Source organism: Enhydra lutris, unplaced genomic scaffold (assembly GCF_002288905.1).
Source record: "Enhydra lutris kenyoni isolate GAN:26980312 unplaced genomic scaffold, ASM228890v2 scaffoldscaffold68, whole genome shotgun sequence".
In the NCBI taxonomy this organism is placed as follows: domain Eukaryota; kingdom Metazoa; phylum Chordata; class Mammalia; order Carnivora; family Mustelidae; genus Enhydra; species Enhydra lutris.
In genome coordinates this window covers 10,272,296-10,293,215 of record NW_019154152.1, presented here as the reverse complement: position 1 = coordinate 10,293,215, position 20,920 = coordinate 10,272,296, and the positions used below count along the sequence as shown (strand labels likewise).

Sequence of the window (20,920 nt, the reverse complement as noted above, 5' to 3'; positions counted from 1 at the left end):
GAAGACAGAAAAGGAGAAGGAGAGAGTGAGGGGAAAATATATAAAGGAAGGAGTGGAGATGGAAGGTGGCTTGGAAAGGATTGGAAATTAAATGAGAGATGAGGAAGTAGAGATGAAATACAATCAAGTTTTTATAAAATTTGTGAAGGGGAATCAAGTTAAGGGGTGATTAGATGGAAGAGACAAAGCCAAAGAATACATGATGTTGCTGATATTAAAAGTAAACATTGTAGAAAGGGGAACAGACAGTAAGGACAAATAGCATGTGCACAATGGGTCACAGTTTGCGAGGTCTATTCTCACATGTTTTCGTCTTTCCTCACCATAAAACTTGGTGAGATGGTTGTGGGAAGTATGTCGTGGGAAGTATGGTTATTGCCTTCAGTTATAGGTCGAGAAGCTAAAACTTTAAAAATATCAGAGATTAATGTTAGTTTCTGCTGGTAGACTGATGACACAATAATTACTCATACCTAAGGCTTTAGAATTCTAAAACTTTTCCCTATACCATGGTGAGGAGTTAGAGTTTTATTTCTTTCACTTGGACATGCTGAATTTGAACTGTCTGTGGAACAACAAGGTAGAGGAAGAATATAGCAACCTAAGACATTGGATTTGAAGGCAGGAAACAAGAGTTCTCAAAGTTCAGGTTTAATATTTGACATTTTCTAAATATGTGATTGTCAGTAACTTAACTTTTAGTTTCTGCAATTCAAAAAAATGCCCATATTTACTAAGCACATTTTTAAAATTAATTAATTTTTTTAAATTTTAATCATTTTTTAAAATTTATTTTCAACGTAACAGTATTCATTGCTTTTGTACCACACCCAGTGCTCCATGCAATCCGTGCCTTCTCCAACACCCAACACCTGGCTCCCCAACCTCCCACCCCCCCCAACCTCTTCAAACCCTTCAGATTGTTTTTCAGAGTCCATAGTCTCTCATTGTTCACCTCCCCTTCCAATTTCCCCCAACTCCCTTCTCCTAACTCCCCAGGTCCTCCATGCTATTTGTTATGCTCCACAAATAAGTGAAACCATATGATAATTGACTCTCTCTGCTTGACTTATTTCACTCAGCATAATCTCTTCCAGTCCCGTCCATGTTGCTACAAAAGTTGGGTATTCATCCTTTCTGATGGAGGCATAATACTCCATAGTGTATATGGACCACATCTTCCTTATCCATTCGTCCGTTGAAGGGCATCTTGGTTCTTTCCACAGTTTGGTATTCTAGATTTGTGTTAATGGTTTTTATTTTTAAAATGAAATTTTTCCAGCTTTAAGATATAATTGACATAGAATTATATTAGTTTGAGGTGTTCAACAATGATTTGATATATTATAAAATGGTGGCTACAATAAGTCGAGTTGGCATTCATCACATCACATAGCTACAATATTTTTCTGATGGTGAGAACTTCTAAGATCTACTTTCTTTGCAACTTTCAAATATATGTTATAGTATTAACTATAGTCACCAGGCTGTACAGAACATCCCCAGAACTTATACCTGGAAGTTTGTACCATTTGTCTACCTTCACCTATTTCTCCCACCCCTAGTAGCCATAAATCTGTTTTGTTCCTGAGTTCATTTTTAAAAAATCTTAATTTCAGTGTAAATAACATGTATTCTATTAGTTTCAGGTGTACAAAATAGTGATTCAACAATTCCATATATTACTCAGTGCTCATCAAGATACTCCCAATCCCCTTCATCTATTTCACCCATTCCCACCTACCTCCCCTCTGGCAACCCTTTGCTCACTATAGTTGAGAGTCTTTGGTTTGTCTTTTTTCCCTGCTTTGTTCATTTGTTTTGTTTCTTAAATTCCACATATGAATGAAATCATACGGTGTTTTTCTTTCTCTGACTGGCTTATTTCACATAACATTATACTCCCTAGATCCATCCATGTTTTTGTAAATGGCAAGATTTCATTTTTTTTATGGCTGAATAATATTCTATTGTGTATATATACCATATCTTTCATATCCTTTTGTCTATTGATGGACACTTGGGCTGCTTCCCTAATTTAGCTACTTTAAATAATGTTGCAATAAACAGAGGTGCATGTATCCCTTTGAATTGTTTTTGCATTGTATTGAATTTTGTATTTTGTATCAAAGTGTTTTTGTATTCTTTATGTAAATACCCAGTACTATGACTATAGGATCATAGGGTCTATTTCCAAATTTTAACGAATTTCTATACTGTTTTCCAGAGTGACTGCACCAATTTGCATTCCCACCAACACTGTATGAGGGTTCCTTTTTCTATCTATTCATTTTTTAAAGATTATACACAAAAGTGAGATTGTACAGTATTTTTTTAAAGATTTATTTTTTTTAAGATATTATTTATTTATTTGACAGAGATCACAAGCAGGTAGAGAAGCAGGTGGGGGTGGGGGGGAAGCAGGCTCCCCGCTGAGCAGAGAGCCCTATGCGGGGCTTGATCCCAGGACCCTGAGACCATGACCTGAGCTGAAGGCAGAGGCCTTAACCCACTGAGCCACCCAGGCACCCCAAAATTGTACAGTATTTTTTATCTTATTTCACTTAGAATAATGCTCTCAAATTCCATCTATGCTACTACAAATGGTAAGATTTCCTTCTTTATGGCTGAATAATATTCCTGTGTGTATCACATTTTCTTTATCCATTTATCCATTGGACTAATTGTTTAACGATATCTCCATTCTCAGAATAAACCTTTAAAATATAAAATGAGAAAAAAGAGAAGGAAGCTCAGATCAAATTTCTGGGAAACAAATGTTTAAGCTTTTTCAAAGAGAATGATAAAAGGGATAAAAAGGAGATAGAAAGATAAAGGATCCCAGAAGGAAAAGAATGGTGTAAAGTTCAGTCTTCCAAAAAGGTAGGAGTGGAGCATCTCTTCCTTTCAATGTCCTGGATGTTAGAAAGAAAAGTGGGTGAAGGTAGAAGCATGTAGAAATGGAAGTTAAAGTTAGGTGAAGGAAAACAATAATACGTCTTTTCATGTTCTCAAGTTGGCTGCAAATACGCCTTTAGTTGGTGAGATTGCTGAGCATTAAATAAAGACCTATGGAAGGGCGCCTGGGTGGCTCAGTGGGTTAAGCTGCTGCCTTCGGCTCAGGTCATGATCTCAGGGTCCTGGGATCTAGTCCCGCATCGGGCTCTCTGCTCAGCAGGGAGCCTGCTTCCCTCCCTCTCTCTCTGCCTGCCTCTCTGTCTACTTGTGATCGCTCTCTGTCAAATAAATAAATAAAATCTTAAAAAAAATAAAGACCTATGGAACCCTTGCTAGAGAAAAATTTATAGAACATGGAGGAAAGTGAAATATTAGAAGGTGCTAGTCTTAATTATTTTTCATACAGCCAAGATAGACATCTGAAGGACAGAGACACTCCTTTCATAATTAGAGATGCAGCCTGAGTTTGGAGCCAACTGGAAGACAGTGAATGTCTTGGGTAAGATTTGAACATAGCAGGGATCTTTATCTTTTACAAAGTGGTTCTGGGCCACACAAAGACCACAGAAAGCTCTTTTTCCACTCAATTCCTTAATGAAGAGTGCCTTGTGATATTCGCTCAATTGGTATTGAATGTTGATTACCCAATGATTTTTAAAATATATTATATATAATAAATATAATATATATATTATATTTATATATATAAATAAATAAATAAATATATATATATATATAATTTATTTATTTATTTATTTGACAGACAGATCACAAGTAAGCAGAGTGGAAGGCAGGGGTGGGGTGGGGAGCAGGCTCCCTGCTGAACAGAAAGCCGAATGTGGGGCTTGATCCCAGGACCCTGGGATTGTGACCTGAGCCGAAGGCAGAAGCTTTAACCCACTGAGCCATTCAGGTGCCCCTTACCCAATGATTTTTAAGCATGCTGAGAGCAGAGATCATGTATTTCTCATAATGGATATTAGGATTATTTTCTAATTGAAGGACTAGAAATGAGATCAAAAGCTAATCCTTCCATGTGAATGGTCAGAGTTTGAAATTGAATGCTATAATTCTGCTGATACTGGATACCTTCTGGAAGAGCCCTGTAGAAGTGGACGATAAGAAGAAAATTCCCAATGGTGACATCAGCTGCCATTATCACCTCAACCCATCTGGCAGTCTTTGTGTTAATGGGAATCCCAGGCTTGGAGCACTTAGATAACTGGATTTCCATTCCCTTCTGCTCAGCCTATACTTTAGCCCTGCTAGGCAACTGTACCCTCCTCTTCATTATTCAGGCTGATGCAGCCCTCCATGAGCCCATGTACCTCTTTCTGGCCATGTTGGCAACCATTGATCTGGTCCTCTCTTCTACAACACTTCCCAAAATGTTAGCTGTTTTTTGGTTCAGAGATCGGGAGATCAGCTTCTATGGCTGTCTGGTCCAGATGTTCTTTCTCCATTCCTTCTCTGTCATGGAGTCAGCAGTGCTGCTGGCCATGGCCTTTGACCGCTACGTGGCTATCTGTAAGCCCCTGCACTACACCACAGTGCTGACTGGGCCCCTTATCATCAAGATTGGCATGGCTGCTGTGGCTCGGGCTGTGACACTAATGACTCCACTCCCTTTTCTGCTCAAATGCTTCCACTACTGCCGAGGCCCCATGATTGCCCACTGCTACTGTGAGCACATGGCCGTGGTAAGGCTGGCCTGTGGGGATACTCGCTTCAACAATATCTATGGCATTGCTGTGGCCATGTTTATAGTGGTGTTGGACCTGCTGTTTGTTATCTTGTCTTACATCTTCATCCTTCCGGCAGTCCTACAGCTTGCCTCTCAGGAGGCCCGCTACAAGGCCTTTGGGACTTGTGTCTCTCACATAGGTGCAATCTTGTCCACCCACACACCTGTGGTCATCTCCTCAGTCATGCACCGTGTGGCTCGCCGGGCTGCCCCTCATGTCCATATACTTCTTGCTATTTTCTATCTTCTTTTTCCACCCATGATTAACCCCATCATCTATGGCGTCAAGACCAAGCAGATTCGTGATCATGTGCTCAGTCTATTCCGGAGAAAGAATGTGTAGATGCTATTGAGTGGATGGATGTTGGATTGAGGTGGTAGGGAAATATCTTAAGTAGGAAAACTGTAATCTCCATGTTTGGCAGTTCTTTAGTATGACAAGGAAAATGAGGTTTCATTCCTCACAGATGCAGTTAGATCAAACTTTAGCCTATCTGATAGCAGAGATTTGACCCTCCTATTCTCATAAGCTCATCACATGACTACAGAAAACAAAGAAGCTTCCAAAATGCTATTGTCATATTCCAAAATGCTATTTCCAGGTTTGGAGCACAATAGGTGAAAGACAAGAGGAATATTGGCTGAGGCTGGCACAAGAATTTGAGGTTTTGGTGAACTTTTCATCTAGACTATGAATGAGGAATTGAACCACACATTTTGTGACCCAAAGGCCAACAACACTTCAAGTACTAAAACTGCTTCCATATCTTTGTTAAATGGCATTCATGCCTCTGCCACTCTATTAGCTTACTACCACCCAATGTTATTGGGTCTACATTTGGATAGATCCACTTAAAAAAAAAAGATTTACTTGAGAGAGAGAAAGAAACAGAGAGATAGAGAGAAAGAGAGAGAGAGGAGAGGTGAGGCACAGAGGAAGAGGGAGTCCCAAGCAGGCTCAGCACAGAGCCCAATGCTGGGCTCTATCCCATAATCCCAAGACCCCAAGACCATGACCTGAACTGAAACCAAGAGCTGGATGCTTAACCGACTGTGCCACCCAGGAGCCCCTGAACAGCTACACTTCTAAGCAGACTTATTTCTTCTATTAAATCAGTAGGAGTCAGAAAAGAAGTCCAGGAACTAATAGGCAATTCCTTTGTCGAACATTTAGAAAAGGAGGCTTCTGACATTCCTCTATGTAAATTTATATCACATAACTTTTCATGTGCATATGTATTTTTTTCTCAAACCACTTAGTAATATTTACTGAATGAAGAGATGAATACCATCTTTGAGCTATGTATTATGGAAACAAAGATTAATACCCTTTCCTCTTGAAGTTGAGACTTCTTAAGCTAAAGAAGTTAAAATATATAGTTGTGATAGGCTGTATTATTGTTCACAGATATTTAGTCTCCCATCTCTCTACCATGGAAGGGGAATTTTCTCACTCTTGGAATGTTAAATATTGATATATGACTTTCTTCAGGCACTGGAGTTTGAGTGGTCTTAAAATATTCCACGATAATTACAAACTTCAAAATGTGTCCCTGTAGCTTGGTCTAGTCTGTCTTGCTTTTTGCTTGTGTTAAAAGAATGGGCATGTCCCAGGACAGAATTTTTCCTTCAACCTAGACCAAGAGCCTTTGACTGTTCCCTGACCCTACCCAAACTCTTGCTTGGTTTTCTTCAGTAGAGATGGGGCATTGTGCGTGATAGATTAGATTACTATTTAAAAAAAAAAAAAAACTTACTCTCTCAGGGTGTAAAACCTCACTGACTATGGGATTGGCTGTTTGCACCACTTTGGTCATTATCAATGAGGCATTATCATTGACTCATTATCAATGAGGCATCAATGGGGCATTAGTAGATGTGGTACAACCAGAAACTTGAAATTTGCTTGTGCAATGGGGCTTGTCATCTTCTGACTTTGCTGCACCATAAGGATATACCCTGGTTAGCCCATTTATCCAATGATAAGAGGAAAAAGTGGAGTAGAACTGCCTGATCAGCTTGCAGCTTGAAGTGGAACCTTAACAACCAAACCCACCTTGGATCAGCAGATTCTCCAGCTGACTTGTGCATGGATAAGCAAATCCAGCTGATACCAGCAGAGTCATCTCAGCCAATCTCCAGATATATGAGAGATACATTTTTATTGTCATAAGCCACAGAGTCTGTGGATATTTTCTTCCACAGTACATTCAGGAAACTAATTATCTGTCATTGTTATTTAATAAACTGAATATAGTAAATGGACTAAATAAGTATTTCCAGGCTTCAAGATCTGATTTGTCCTTATGGTTTGGTACAGAAATGAACCTGCCTTTCAGGTGATACTCCTACCCTCCACAGAGAGTGATTTTGTCCAACATATAAGTCTAGTAATATATGAAATCAATTACTATGTAATAAACAATGTTCTGCATGACTAGTTTTATTCACAATAGTCAAAGGTGAGTTATCATCATATATTAATACTATGTGCGTAGATGGAACGTAGCAGTATGAGAATACATACATGCTATTTTTAGAGTTGAAGTTTTTACAGTTACATAAACAGTCAAGAGGATATGGAAAATGTGTACTAATTCAAACTTAATCATAACACTTGCAACAATTCTTGCACTCTAGTTCTGGCTTTTTGGAGCCTGAGTAATTGTCTGTAAGTTGCCCCAACAATGCTTCTTCATGGACCCTTGACTGACCCAACATCAGTTTTAGCTATGGTAGCCCAAAACCCATTGATAGCTTAGAATGGCCAACTGACAGAGTTGGAATGCAAACGAACATAAAGAAGACAAGATTCACCCAATACTTTAATAAGCAATGTTAGAAAGAAGCACAATTCCTTGAATATAATTTCGAGTAGTGTTTTGTTCAGGATGCTTCCCTATTACTGTTGTGTCTGTTATATCCATTTATTGTATTTTTTAATCTGATATTGTACATTTCATCTGATATTGTAATTAGTAGGTAAGTGTATATATTTTATCTCAGATATTGTAATTTCCTTTTTGAAAGTTTGATTTAGGTATTTTTTTTATATCTTTGATGTCTCTAAACATGCTCAATCTTTCCTCTAGCCTCTTAAACAGTTAGAAATGTTTACTGTAATTCAACCTCCTTATTTACTAATTTTATTATCTGTACCTTTTTAAAATTTTGTTTTTCTTATGTGTATTTCCTGATAATTTTTGATTGAATGCCAGATATGTTAAATTTTACTTTTGGGAACTGGATACTTCTGTATTATATACATATATTCTTGAGATTTATTCTGGGTCATCATTAAGTTGTTGGAAACCACTTCATCCTTTAGTTTTTAGGCTTTGTTAGTCAGGACCAGAGCAGCTTTTAGTTTAGGCTTAATTTGTTACCACTATTGAGTAAAAGCATTTTTGGAAAAAAAAAAATCTGATGACTCAGGATTTCCACTCTGGCTTGTGGGAACAAGAACTATTCCCAGTCCAGTGTGAAAACTGGAGATTTTTTCCTCTAATATTCAGGGGGTGGTTTTGCATTTTGGGTAATTTCCTCCCAAGTAATCACTGAATGGTACTCAGATGATGGACTGCAGATCTCTAATGCCTTTTCTCTCTTCTCTGGTATTCCAACCTATGAACTCTAGCTCCTTTGGACATTTATGCTTGATATATTATTTGGGGTGCCATATATGTGAAATCAGAAGTCAGCTTTTTTAAGAGTATGTGTTCACCTATGTAGATAGAACAATCCAAGGACTTAGCTAGATCCTGGCCTGGTATTAAAAAAAATTATTTGTCTTGAGAGCAAGAGTGAGCAGGGCAGGGAGGGGCAGAAAGAGAAAGAGAGAGAATCTTAAGCTGGCTCCATGCTTAGCATGCAGCTCAACATGGGGCCCACTCTCATGACCTGAATCAAAACCAAGAGTTGGTTGCTCAACCAACAGAGCCACCCAGGTGTGCCTGGATCCTGGCATTTCTACTGCCATGGAATAGAACAAAAGTCAAGAATGACATGAAGTTCCTCATATTAGAGAGATAATAACTATCTTTCTCTGATTGACTTATTTTACCTAGCATAATACCCTGAAAGGCAGGGCAAGGGGGGTTGTGGGGGGAAGGGAGGGGGAAAAAAAGAAACAAGATGGGACAAATCATAAGAAACTCTTAGGAAACAAACTGAGGTTTGCTGGGGGAGGGAGGAGAGGGATGGGTGGTTGGGTCATGGACATTGGAAAGGGTATGTGCTATGGTGAGTGCTGTGAATTGTGTAAGACAGGATTCATAGACCTGTACCCCTGAAGCAAATAATACATTATATGTTAATAAAAAAATGCAGTTACCATATGACCTAGGTCCACCCAAGAGAAATGAAAACATACATTTTCATTCATAAAAACTTATACACAAATGTCTATAGCAGCATTATTCAAAATAGCCAGAAGATAAAAACTGATGAATGGATTTTTAAAATGTGTTAAGTTCATACAATGGAATATTATTTGACCATAAAATAGAATGAAATACTGATACATGCCACAACATGGATAAACCTTGAACATGTTACATCAAGTGAAAGAAATCAGTCACAAATGTCTACATCCTATATGATTTTTATATAAAATGTCCAAAATATGCAAATCTAGAGATACACAAAGTAGATTCATGGTTGCACAGGACTCCTGGGGGAATGCAGGGCTAGGGAATGTGATGGCTTTTTTTTAAAGTGATGAAATGTTCTAAAATTGATTGTTGTTCGTGTTTGTATTTATCTGTGAATATACTAAAATCCATTGAATTATATACTTTTTTGTGTGAATTGTATGGCATATGAATTATATACCTCAATAAAGCTGTTTTTCAAAATAAAAAAAAAAGAATGACATGAAAACAGGAATGGTCCTCAGAACTTTAAATACAAAGTTGGATAAAAGACTGGAGGAGTCATGAAGTGATAGAACAATCCATAAACTACAGAAGATGTTGAAGTTGTACATATATCATTTTGTAGATTCCAAAATCCCTAATTGTCTAAAAAGGATGGATTGCAAAATAGGAGCACAAAATGGCCTGCTCAGGTAGAGAAAAATCTTAGAATTCATTTGTTGCTCTTTTCTTCAGCCTTTTAATATTTATATCATTGTAGGTTTCCTAATATAAAATATAATGGTATGTGATGGTTAAGCACATATTTATAGGTTATGTACAATTATAGAAATACAATAATCAATGTGTCTAATATGTAAATGATTGAATTTATACTTTACTGACTTGGATTTCCTAGATCTACTCCAGCCATTTGTACCTCTTTCTTGGGGAAGCATGTTCTGTTTTCTGCTCTAATCTTGGCATTAAATCCCTCCCTCTTCCCAGGAATGGCACTTGGTCTGTGTTTCAGATACTATTGACATCAAGTAGAGTTGAATTCTAAAATATTTCTATCACCACTCTTTGAAGAGATTCTTGCCTGCCTGTGTTTGGGAAGTGAGTTAAAGACAGAGAGACCAAACTTACCAGGACCAGACTGAAGAATGGTCCTCGATGCTACCCTCACTATAGTTTCATCTCCACAAATGACATGACTAAAGTCCAGAGATCTGAGGACCTCTCCTTTGGGTTAGATTCCAGTTTGGGAGGTGTCCCGTCACTTTTAGTTAATGAGTTCCTATAATGCTGAGACTGCCCTCTGAGAATGTGGTTGGCTGGTCCTGGCTTTGTATCCCTCCTTAGTTCTCTCTCTCTTTTTTCTTTTGGTCCCTCTTTAGTTCTGAAGCTTTTTGTGACACTGGCAATGTAAAAAACACTTTTCAAGACAAGTGCGATAATTTACAGCGAAAGGATGATGTAAAGTTTGACTGTTAAAGGAGGTCTTATCCTTATTTTAAACAGATGGGTATCAAAATATTTTTATAACACTGAATCCATTTAAAAGTTTGGTATAGCAGTTTTATTTTACAATGCCAATATTTAATGCAACCCAGGAATTATATATTTGAACTAGAGGACAAAAATTCTAGATGTTAACTTGATTTTGAAAAATTATATATCTCTTTATGCAGTTAAGGAGTTCACTTACAAGAAGTTAGAGAATCTCTTCTTTAAAGCACATATGTAGACCCTAGTGTTTGACTTGAGACTTCCAAAATGGGCAGAATTTGGATGGGCCTATTTTCATTCTCGAAATGCAAATCAAATACCTTAGCTTACGCTTCAGGACTGTATTCTGATTGTGATACCAGTCTCAATCCCTAATGATATTACACACTAGCTGAGGAACTAATATCATGTGCATGGCAATGTCAGCTTATAGATAAATATGAAAATATTTGATCCTTAATACTGATTGCTAAGTCCATTGTTAGCACTTGGCTTGGGCTATAACAAACAGCTGTCTATGACCCAAAGGTTTTTTTCCTGAAGACTTAAGACTGCAACATCTTAATTGTATCAAGTTATAAAATACCTGGATGATATTTGATCATCTCATCCATCTGAACTTAAAGAAATTCATGCATTCATAAATTCATTCATTTATCCATATATCCAAACATTTGTTGATGCCTTAAATATGTATGGGTGGCATTTTTGTACTCATGAATTACAGGATCAGAATAGAACAGTGTGACAGAATCATATCAAAGAAACTTGAATGCTAGGAGCTAGAACCACTGTCTCTTCAGCACCCAATTTGTAACAGCCCATTCTGCCTTAATGCTGTTTTATCATCTGCTTAAAGCTTATTTTTTAAAATTATGTTCAGTTAGCCAACTTATAGTACATCATTGATTTTTATAGTTTGGTTTTTTGTTGACTGCTCAAAGTTTTGCCCAAGAATTAGTTTGGAGTCCAAGTACAGTCTATTTGATGACTGACACCTTGTTTCTTCCAGTCTCCTGACTTTGGTTCACCTTCTTGTAAGCTTCTGCCATTATCAGGAATATCACCCGCAGGAAAGGGAGTGTGTACTTATATAAACGGAAGGAAGATGTTTGGATCCTGAATCATGAGAAATGGAGGTTTCTATCCTCATTTAATGGGAGATAGAAAGCACAGGAAGTGGAGTCTTCCGAAAGATACTTAATGGAATACTGCTCCCTCCCATAGCTAGTGCTCACAGGCATGTAAAAGGTTCCATTCCTGTCTTCCCTTGGTAAACAGACTTTTTCAATTTAGGATCTAGTAAAAGAGTTTAGGTGTCATCTTCTAAAATCTTATTTTATAGATGCTGACAAAATTCCCAAATTAGTAGGGAAAAATCTCATTCAAGATAATAAAGACATTGGTCCTCTATGTGTTTTTAAAATAGCCATAAAATGGTATAGTTTGATTTTCACACAAAGTTAACCCAGGAACCTAGAAGTTTAGGGAAGCTTGGGAAGATTCAGATTGGGGAAACCTGCCAGTCAAGAAGATATTTCTCTTATGTAAGACTATATTGTTAACCCAGAAAGGGCCTTAAGAGATAATGAGGCACTCAACACAAGTTATGCCCAAATAAGAAAATGTGGAAGAATTACCTGTACCATTAGTTTCTTGGTTTGGGTCTAGAAGGCTTAAAATAAGCTAATGTTCATAAATCTATCATTTAGCTCTAGGAAGAACTTCTGAGGAGAGTTAAGACAGAAACAGGAATAGTATTTTTTCTGTTGATCCATGATTTGGAATAGAATTATTTGAAGCTGAACTGTCTAGAAACAGATGTAAGTGAGTGACAGTGAGAAACAGTAGTAAGTGAGCCTGATCTACTTTGAGGCACTTGCCTTAAACTACAGCAGCCAGTAGGACCTCTGATTAAAGAAAATCACTCCATTGGATCATTCTTCTTTCTTGGATATTTGTTCACCTCAACAGAAGATGGCCCAGCAGAGAGAGTGGTAGTATAGCGATAGCACGGTGGTGAAAGCAGATCACAGACACATTGGTGGAACCAAGTTTCAAATCCAGGTCAATGAGCCTTAATGAAATTAAATGACCTCTCCAAAGCCAGCTGCCTCACTTTCAAAATAGTGTAGTATCTATACTGGAGGGTTTGCAGATTTAATTAGTTAACCTATAGAAATTAACCTATATACTCAGGTTTGTATCTGGCAAAAAAAATGATGTTTAATAAATTATAGGTGTGATGACAATAAATCCTACTTTAAGTGATATGCCACTGCTTCACTCTAGTTGTAGCCTTGTAATTTCTCAAGTATAGGAAATATCTCAATGCAAAAGCCTTGATCCAGAAAGATGAAAGACTTATAAGGGCATCTGATCTGGCAGAACTGGTTTTTCTTTCTGGATTTAGATTAGGCACAGGTAAAGTTAGGCACAAAGACCCTGTGTGCCAGGCAGGAGAAAGGATATTAGTTGGAACTATTTTTCCTACTCTGTTAGTGGAGACTCCCAAGGCTCCGAATGGTGTGGAAGTGGATCCTAAGCACTCCTGAGGTAAGTGAGACAAAGGTTGGGTGAAAGAAAGTAAGAGTGATCAGTCTGGCCAGTTTGTACACAGCTCTACTGCTGGGGTGAAGGAATGAGAATTAGAAGGTTATAGAGGAGACCATCCCTGCGAGGATCCTGTGGGGACATGATTGCAGTATCAGTGGATCAACAGTACTAGAGAATCTAGTAAGAGATGGTCATTTCCCATGGTCACAATGTGAAGAAGTATCATAAATATAGCATAAGGATGTATTTGGGGTCAGAGGCCGGGTGAGGAATAAGGAAGGAGATAGTCCTCTCCTATGTGACTGCCATGGTGGAAATCTTATAGGAACATACCCATCCTTTACTGCATTTTTAAGTTTAACACAAAGAAGGAGGTGATAGAAAAACTTCTAGGGGACTTTTAAAACCTGTATCAGACTAAACTACAAATTGGAATTAAGTTTTATAGCTCAATTTGATTTTAATTTTACTCGATTTTAATTTTAAGCCCTATTGTGGATGATGCAGGAAAAAACCTGAAGTGACATTTTGTACAACTGAGCCTGTGACTTTGGATCTTTTTCACTGGTTATACAGGAGATGTTTAGAAGTATTTGGTCTTTTACCATCCCAAGACTAAATAAATGGGTGTCACTAGTTGAAAATCCTCAGATGTACATGAATGGGTGCTGGGACAGCTAAGGAGACCAGAGGAAAGCTGGCTCTATGATAGGACTTTCTGCAGAGAAGCAAAGAACAGAGTTTCCTAGAGCTGAGGTTGATATATTCATGAATGAGAAACAACTACAGATATTTTATTGCTTTTCCAGGAACTTGCTTTAGTTATTCCTCTCCTGGGTCTCTCAGTGCACAATAAAATATTATTATTAAAAGGCAAGTTTTTTCTTTATGTGAGGAATTATGCAGGCATTTTAGATTATCTCATTATATCCTTATAATAAACTCAAGAGAAGCTACTATCGCTACTTTCATTTTTAAGAAAAGAAAACTGGGGCTTAGATTGTGAATACATCCAAAGCCTGATAGTTATTAGTTCAGATCCATCTCTGCCTTTTATCTAAATCCAGAGCCCAAGTTCTTACTCACCTGTGTCACATGACCATTTACAAATAACTGCAAGGATGTCCCCTCCCTCAACTTTACCCCAATCTTCACTTCTTCCATCAAGACTTACTTGCAGACCCAAGAGGTGCTGAGTATCTTTTATTCCCATCTTGAGTGTGGGTGATAGAAAAAGAACAGAGACTTGAAGAGGCACATGCACCCTAATGTTTATAGCAGTAATGCCCACAATTGCCAAAATATGCAGAGTCTAGATGTCCATCAACAGATAAATGGATAAAGAAGAAGGGGAGGTTTTATATAACTATATATTATATGGGACTAGAGGGTTTTGCTTATTATACTAAGTGAAATAAGTCAGAAATAAATATTGTATAATTTCACTCATATGTGGAATTTATGAAACAAAACAGATGAACATAGGGGAAGGGAAGGAAAAATAAGGGGAAAACAGAGATGGAGGCAAACCATAAGAGACTCTTAACTATAGGGAACAAACTGAGGGTTGCTGGAAAGGGAGTGGGTGGGAAGATGGAGTAACTGGGGGATGGGCATTGAGGAGGGCACTTGAAGTAATGAGCACTGGGTGTTGTATGCAACTGATGAATCACTGAATTCTACCTCTGAAACTAATAATACACTATATGTTAAATTGAATTTAAATAAAAATTAAAATAGCCATATTTGTGTGAAGGAGAAATGAAATACTGGATTTGAATAAGATGTTCAGTTATTGGACTTGTCATGTCCCCATACTACATTCACTGGGGGTACATTCCCTTCCATACTCTTCTGAGCTTAGCCCCTTCATGAAAGTTATGAAAGAGCCCACACAGGACTATGGTTGATAATGGGATTAAATGCCCTATTATAACTAAGCTTACACCTGGAGTCTCAAAGGTCTGGGTGTTGTCATGGGTGGTTGTCCCTGGATAGAATGGGAGTACACGTTTGCCTAGTATTTCTCCTCTTTACTCCCAATCGTTCAATGTCATAGGGGGATGAAGCTGGAGATGGTATTTAGTTTTGGTCTGTAGTAGACACAAAAGATCATCTAGAAACACCATATGGCATATTTCTGAGATTACTTGGCTAAAAAGTTCTTAGTAGTAACCCTACTAAATGCAATTTAAGCTGAGAATAAAAGCCTTGGAAATCCATACACACTCTCTGCCTTATGTAGTATAAATCACAGATTTAAGGCAATATGCCAAAGAACTATCCCATGACAAAGGTTCCTTATCATTCCCTTTAGCATTGGTGCCACTGTTGGGTTTGAACATTTTTCTTTATTTTCTCTGAAGTCCAGGGCTGTGGTTAGGAGATAATTCTGTAAAACAAACTTTGAGCTCTGGGGCTTCTATCTTTTCATCAACTCCTAATTAAGAACAAAAATAAAAACAAAAATATAAGTAGGTAGGTTATATTTAGCACCAAAATTTATATTCATAGAACACAACCTTTCTAAAATAAGTGAACTTGGGTCTGGCACTGGACTCCAGAGTCCTTGATAAGGAGATGGGGAATGAACACCCCTCATCCCAAAACAACAGAGAAAAATTAATATGCCCCAACTAACCTTAGTGTTAGGCATAGGATTCTGAACAAATAAAACATCACAAACTCTTTTCTAAAGTTTAGCTTAAACCCCTAGCTAGTTCCAAGTTTGTTTGCCTTTAAGCATTTTTTTTTTGGATGATATGAGGTTTGAATACTATTCTTGCTTAATCACTGGCTTCTTTAGATTATGCTTTCAAAACACTAAGATTTTTAACCTAAGGTTATTCACCTTAGCTTTTGTAATGGTTTGTAAAATGAGGTTAAATGAACATTTTGATTTAGAACTAAAATAGACATACCATAATTCTGAATCACTAGAATTGGGAGTAGTTGCTTTATTTTTCATGTATTACCATAAGATTCTTGTAGGTTTCTAACCCGAAGTAATCATCTTGTTACAGAACTTCTATGATCAATAAAAGGGTCAAATCATAACAAAATAAGTATGAACCAAGAATTTTCTTAAAAGATCTGAAGTTATTTCAAGGTTTGTATCTACCACTTAATCATTTTTACTCCATTCTCTACCCAACTTCTTTCATGTCAGTAATCCCACTGTTACTTTCTTCCCTCTTTGTCATTTTATTATTTCAGTGTGGCTACTGTACTTCAGGACCATTTCAGGACCGCCAAAACAAAATCTCCTAGTGTCCTTCTGTTTTTTTTCCTCCCTGTTGCCAGTTAATTATTAAGAGGAAATGTGGAATAGTGCATTTCCATTTATTTAAATGGGGGAATAACGTGGCTTGAGAACTTTAACGTCTATGGGCAGGAAGGTCCCAATCTAAGTCCTATTAGACAAAGATTTCTCACAGTCATATTGCCATTCGTCCTCAATGAAAGGTCTTTTCTGGGGCAAGCCAAAAAGATTGGAAAACTAGTCAATGCAGTTGAATTTTTACAAGTCTTTACTAAAAATTTGTAAATGGTCTTCACTTCAAGAAGGTGTTAGAGTAGAATTTTATCTTCTACAAATTGTGCAAAACATTCTTCAAAGAGAAACTAGAAATCGTTTATAAAAAATGTCAAATAAACCTATTTCTGTGGCCTTGCAATTAATTTTATGTTAAATATGAAAAGGGATACTGTATAAAAACTCATACCTTGATTTCCCCAGGTATTCCTCTCTCCACTTTGAGAAAATCCACAGTCAAGTGGAATATATTCTAACATTTTTCTTAGACCTTTATGGCCACATCTCAGGTAAGCCCGATCTTCATGGGTATTATTGTACCGGCTTTCCCAATCAGAGTCATTTCCTGCTATCTTTATCAGTATGCCCCACAGATGCAGAATGGTCACTTGGGTTGAGTGCCTGCCTTGAGAACATGGAGAAGTCTCTCTCGAATCTGTTTGGTGCGGAGAGCATAGACAACTGGGTTGAGGATGGGTGGGATGAGAAGGTAAAAGTTGGCTAAAAGGATATGGATATGGGGAGGCACATGATGGCCAAAGCGGTGAGTGAGAGAAGAAACAGCAATAGGGATATAGAAGACAAGAATGGCACAAATGTGAGAACTACATGTCCCTAGGGTTTTAAGCCTAGCCTCAGGGGTGGCCAACCCCATTATAGCCCTGAAAATCATCACATAGGAGGCAGTGATGGCTAATGAATCCAGGATCAATACCAGGAAGCCAATTCCCATTCCATATAAGTTGTTGACTGTTGTGTCACCACATGCCAAGGTAACTATGGCCATGTGCTCACAATAGGAATGGGCAATGATTTGGGTCCAGTAAAGAGGCAGCCTCAGGCGAATCATCAGAGGCAGGGGTCCAATGTAGAGTACTCCATGAAGGAGGGCAACCAGGCCCAAACGACTCACTGCTGCATGAGTGAGCACGGAGGTGTGGCGGAATGGGTCACAGATGGCCACATAGTGTTCAAAAGCCATGGCAAGGAAGATTCCTGACTCAACAGTGGCAAAGCAATGGATGAAGAACATCTGGGTCAAGCAGGCATCCAGGTCAATGCTGTGGGCCCCAAACCAGAAGATGGCTAGCAGTTTGGGCATGGTAGAGGTTGACAGGACCAAGTCAATGACAGCCAACATACACAGGAAGAAGTACATGGGTTGGTGCAGGCTGCGTTCCACCTTTATCACTGCCAAGATGGTCACATTCCCCACTACAGCCACCAGGTACATAGAGCTGAAGGGGATGGAGAGCCAGATGTGGAGGGATTGCAGCCCTGGAATGCCAGTAAGCCAGAAAGAACTAGGCACCAAGCAGGCATTATTAGACATGAACATGTTTCAGGCAGTGGAGTATCCAGGAGTCAGGAGCACTTGGATTTTTACTCTTATGAGAGATACTATTTCTGGAAACTGTAGACTAGATTCTTACTTTCATCCTGTGCAATTGGTGGAGCCTATAATAAAGAATTCTGAATATCTCCTTGGTATGTTACAGATTTTATTAAAGAAACTACATGGGGCACCTGAGTGGCTCAGTAGGTTAAACATCTGCCTTCGGCTCAGGTCATGATCCCTGGACTGAGCCTAAGGTAGATGTTTAACCACCCAGGCACCCCAAAGCACAGAGTTTAATTCAGGTCCTGTCCTGGTTAGGGTTGCCATCCTGCTGTTTCCCATCAGATTCTCAGCAATATTAAGTCTCAGATTTCCCATCCTCGCCAGGGTGACTTTCTTCACACAGCCATGTTTGTGCTGAGAGGTTTCACCACCTTTTTGGTCTTTACCCAGGCAAATTCCCCACATACTTCAAGGCCCATCCCAGATCATTTCTCCTCTACAAAGCCTTCTTTGGGATCTGTAGTCTATACCAGAGTGGGTGAGTAGTCACTAAATTCAAACAAGCCCATGCACATTTCAAATATTCTTTTAACTGTTTTTTATATTTTAGATATTTCCATGGCAAATAAGCATAAAAATGGCCCTATGTAACCCCAGGGATTCCTAATTCTAGCTCCAACATAAGTTTTTACAAGGTTGCTTAATTCTTGGTCAGCCATTGATTGCTGAAAAGAAAAAGGAGTTTTATGAACTTTAAAATATTCCACAAGTGTTCTTGTTATATTATCTCACCAACTTCAATTCTTTGAATTAAGTACTTTAATATGCCAGTAAGTGATAACAAATGAAGTCTTTTCTTCAGAACTCAATTGTGAGCTTCTGTGGATTTATTGGACAGGAAAGGGAAAGGCATCTGGAGGCTGCACCACAGGGCACAAGCTTTGCCATCTAATAAACCAGATTTCCCATCCCAGACCTTTATTTTACTGTTTCTGGGCAGGTAGCCTAAACTCTTGACAGTTCATTTTTTTCCATATAAAATATGGAGAGAATATCTACTATAAAGGATAATTATAAGGAACAAATGAAAATTAGTATGAGGTTCTTGGCACATGGCAGCAACTTTCTCTCCCTGAATTCTTACTGTTCACTATGGGGAACAGATCAGAACTTTAGATTCTACAATTTGGAATAGTTCCTTTTTCTCTGTTACATGGGACATCTGAGGAGGTCTCAAAAAATCTAGGAATTACAGAGATGGGACAGGGATTTAAGTGGAATAATAATAATTATACAATTTTATCTCACACCAAGGAGAATGAAGTGTTGTCTAAAAATATTGTGATAGACCCCCAATCCAAAGCAGAAAGAGGCCTGATTACTCAATGTAAGGGAGGTTACTTATGAAAAAAGGAATTAATGTTCATAGGATGGACTTAAACCCAGATTTCTGATTTGTGCCAAACCCAAATTTTGTGCTAGGACAAGCAGAATATGAATATTTATAAAAGTAAAATCTACCAAGTTGATAACTGGCATCTTATGGGGTGGTCTGAACTAGATTACAGCCCTGGAATTGTGTTACTTAGAACATTCGAGAGAAACAGTTTCTGTGTCAGCCCACATAAAGGCTTCCCCACATGGACACTGTCTCCAAGTCCTAATAGAAGCATCTTGGTAGGTCTGAGCCTTCTGAGAAAGAGGTTTTGTTATGGCAAAATACATAATGGATTAGCTGCAAGATAAACTTAGGTTCAACTACTAACTGCTGTTTCTGGCTCTGATTGAGGGAGTGTATACTTTGCCTCTGCTTTCAATCCTGTTTCCTAGTCAGTAAAGTGAAGGAAATAGCTACTGTAGAGTTTCTTCATGTATTAAATCAACTGTCTATAAATGTGTGAGTTTGTGTGAGCATGCAGAAGGTCAAGTGTTAGGAAGCCTGTCCCCCGGAATAGGCACTGTGTTCCCTCCTTATCTACTCCTTCCCTCTGTTATTTGCCCTCTTCCACAGAACACAGACACATAGTACTATTTCCATAGGACCTTGGTGACTCCATATCCTTCTTTCCTAACTATATGAATAGCTCTTTTAACATGGGTATAGTCAGTTGAAGAGACCTGCTGGTGGTATAAGGATCAACTCAGGAGAGAAGTTTGTCTGACTGTGGGGGAAGAGACCAGAAGCCCGATAAGGTTAGAATAGTCCAATTTTTCCTCTTGTGTTCTGATGGACAGTACTAGGCAATGAGGTTCCTGACTTGGGGTTTCTCCTTTTTCTTCATAACCCAGGCCAAATTGTACTCTCTTTATTCTACTTTTGACTAGACCCAGGAAAAAGACAAGCCCTGGCTGAACCAGAAGACAAATGTAGTTTCTGGAACTTGGAATTTGTGCCCAATGACTTTGTCCCCCTGTCTGAAATGTACTTACCCATTGGGAGTGCTGTCCACAGAGCCCTACGCTGTGTTACTGACAGGGGTCACCTCTTGTCTGTGTACTTGGACAAATTTAGTTTAGAGTCAAGGGAAGGGCATAGTCCGGATCTCTTCACTATTTTGTCCTGTGTCCTCTTAATCCAGGTGCTGAAAATAGCCAGTTCTTTCCCAAGAAACACAAAGAAACCTAAACACTTTCCCCTGGACCTTTGGTCACCCTGCCTTGGGAGCAGTCTTCAACTCCTAATCCCATTTCACTCCCAGCACTACATTATAGACTTAACCTCTATTCCCCTGGCTGGGGTTCTTGACTGGCTCCAGGTTTCTGACTACCCAACCCTCAAGACGGAGGTATTTTAAGGACTCCAAAGGGGATACTGGGAGAAAGTTCACAAGAGAAGGGTGAAAAAATACCAGCTGTTTATATAATCCCTATGGATACTTTAGTTATTGTTTATGTTATTTAAAAAAAAATATAAGGTA

The 20,920-nt window shown here is 38.4% G+C and overlaps 2 protein-coding genes across 2 annotated transcripts; one reads left to right on the top strand and one right to left on the bottom strand.

Moving 5' to 3' along the window:
* The first annotated feature begins 4,094 nt into the window (after positions 1–4,094).
* LOC111159625 (olfactory receptor 52K1) lies at positions 4,095–5,045 on the top strand. The gene has a single exon (XM_022522163.1). It carries the CDS (start codon positions 4,095–4,097, stop codon positions 5,043–5,045), a length of 951 nt encoding a protein of 316 aa, XP_022377871.1.
* A 12,000-nt stretch (positions 5,046–17,045) lies between these two features.
* LOC111159654 (olfactory receptor 52M1-like) lies at positions 17,046–17,999 on the bottom strand. Its single transcript, XM_022522210.1, has one exon. The coding sequence runs from the start codon at positions 17,997–17,999 to the stop codon at positions 17,046–17,048; it is 954 nt and encodes a 317-aa protein (XP_022377918.1).
* Positions 18,000–20,920: the final 2,921 nt, after the last annotated feature.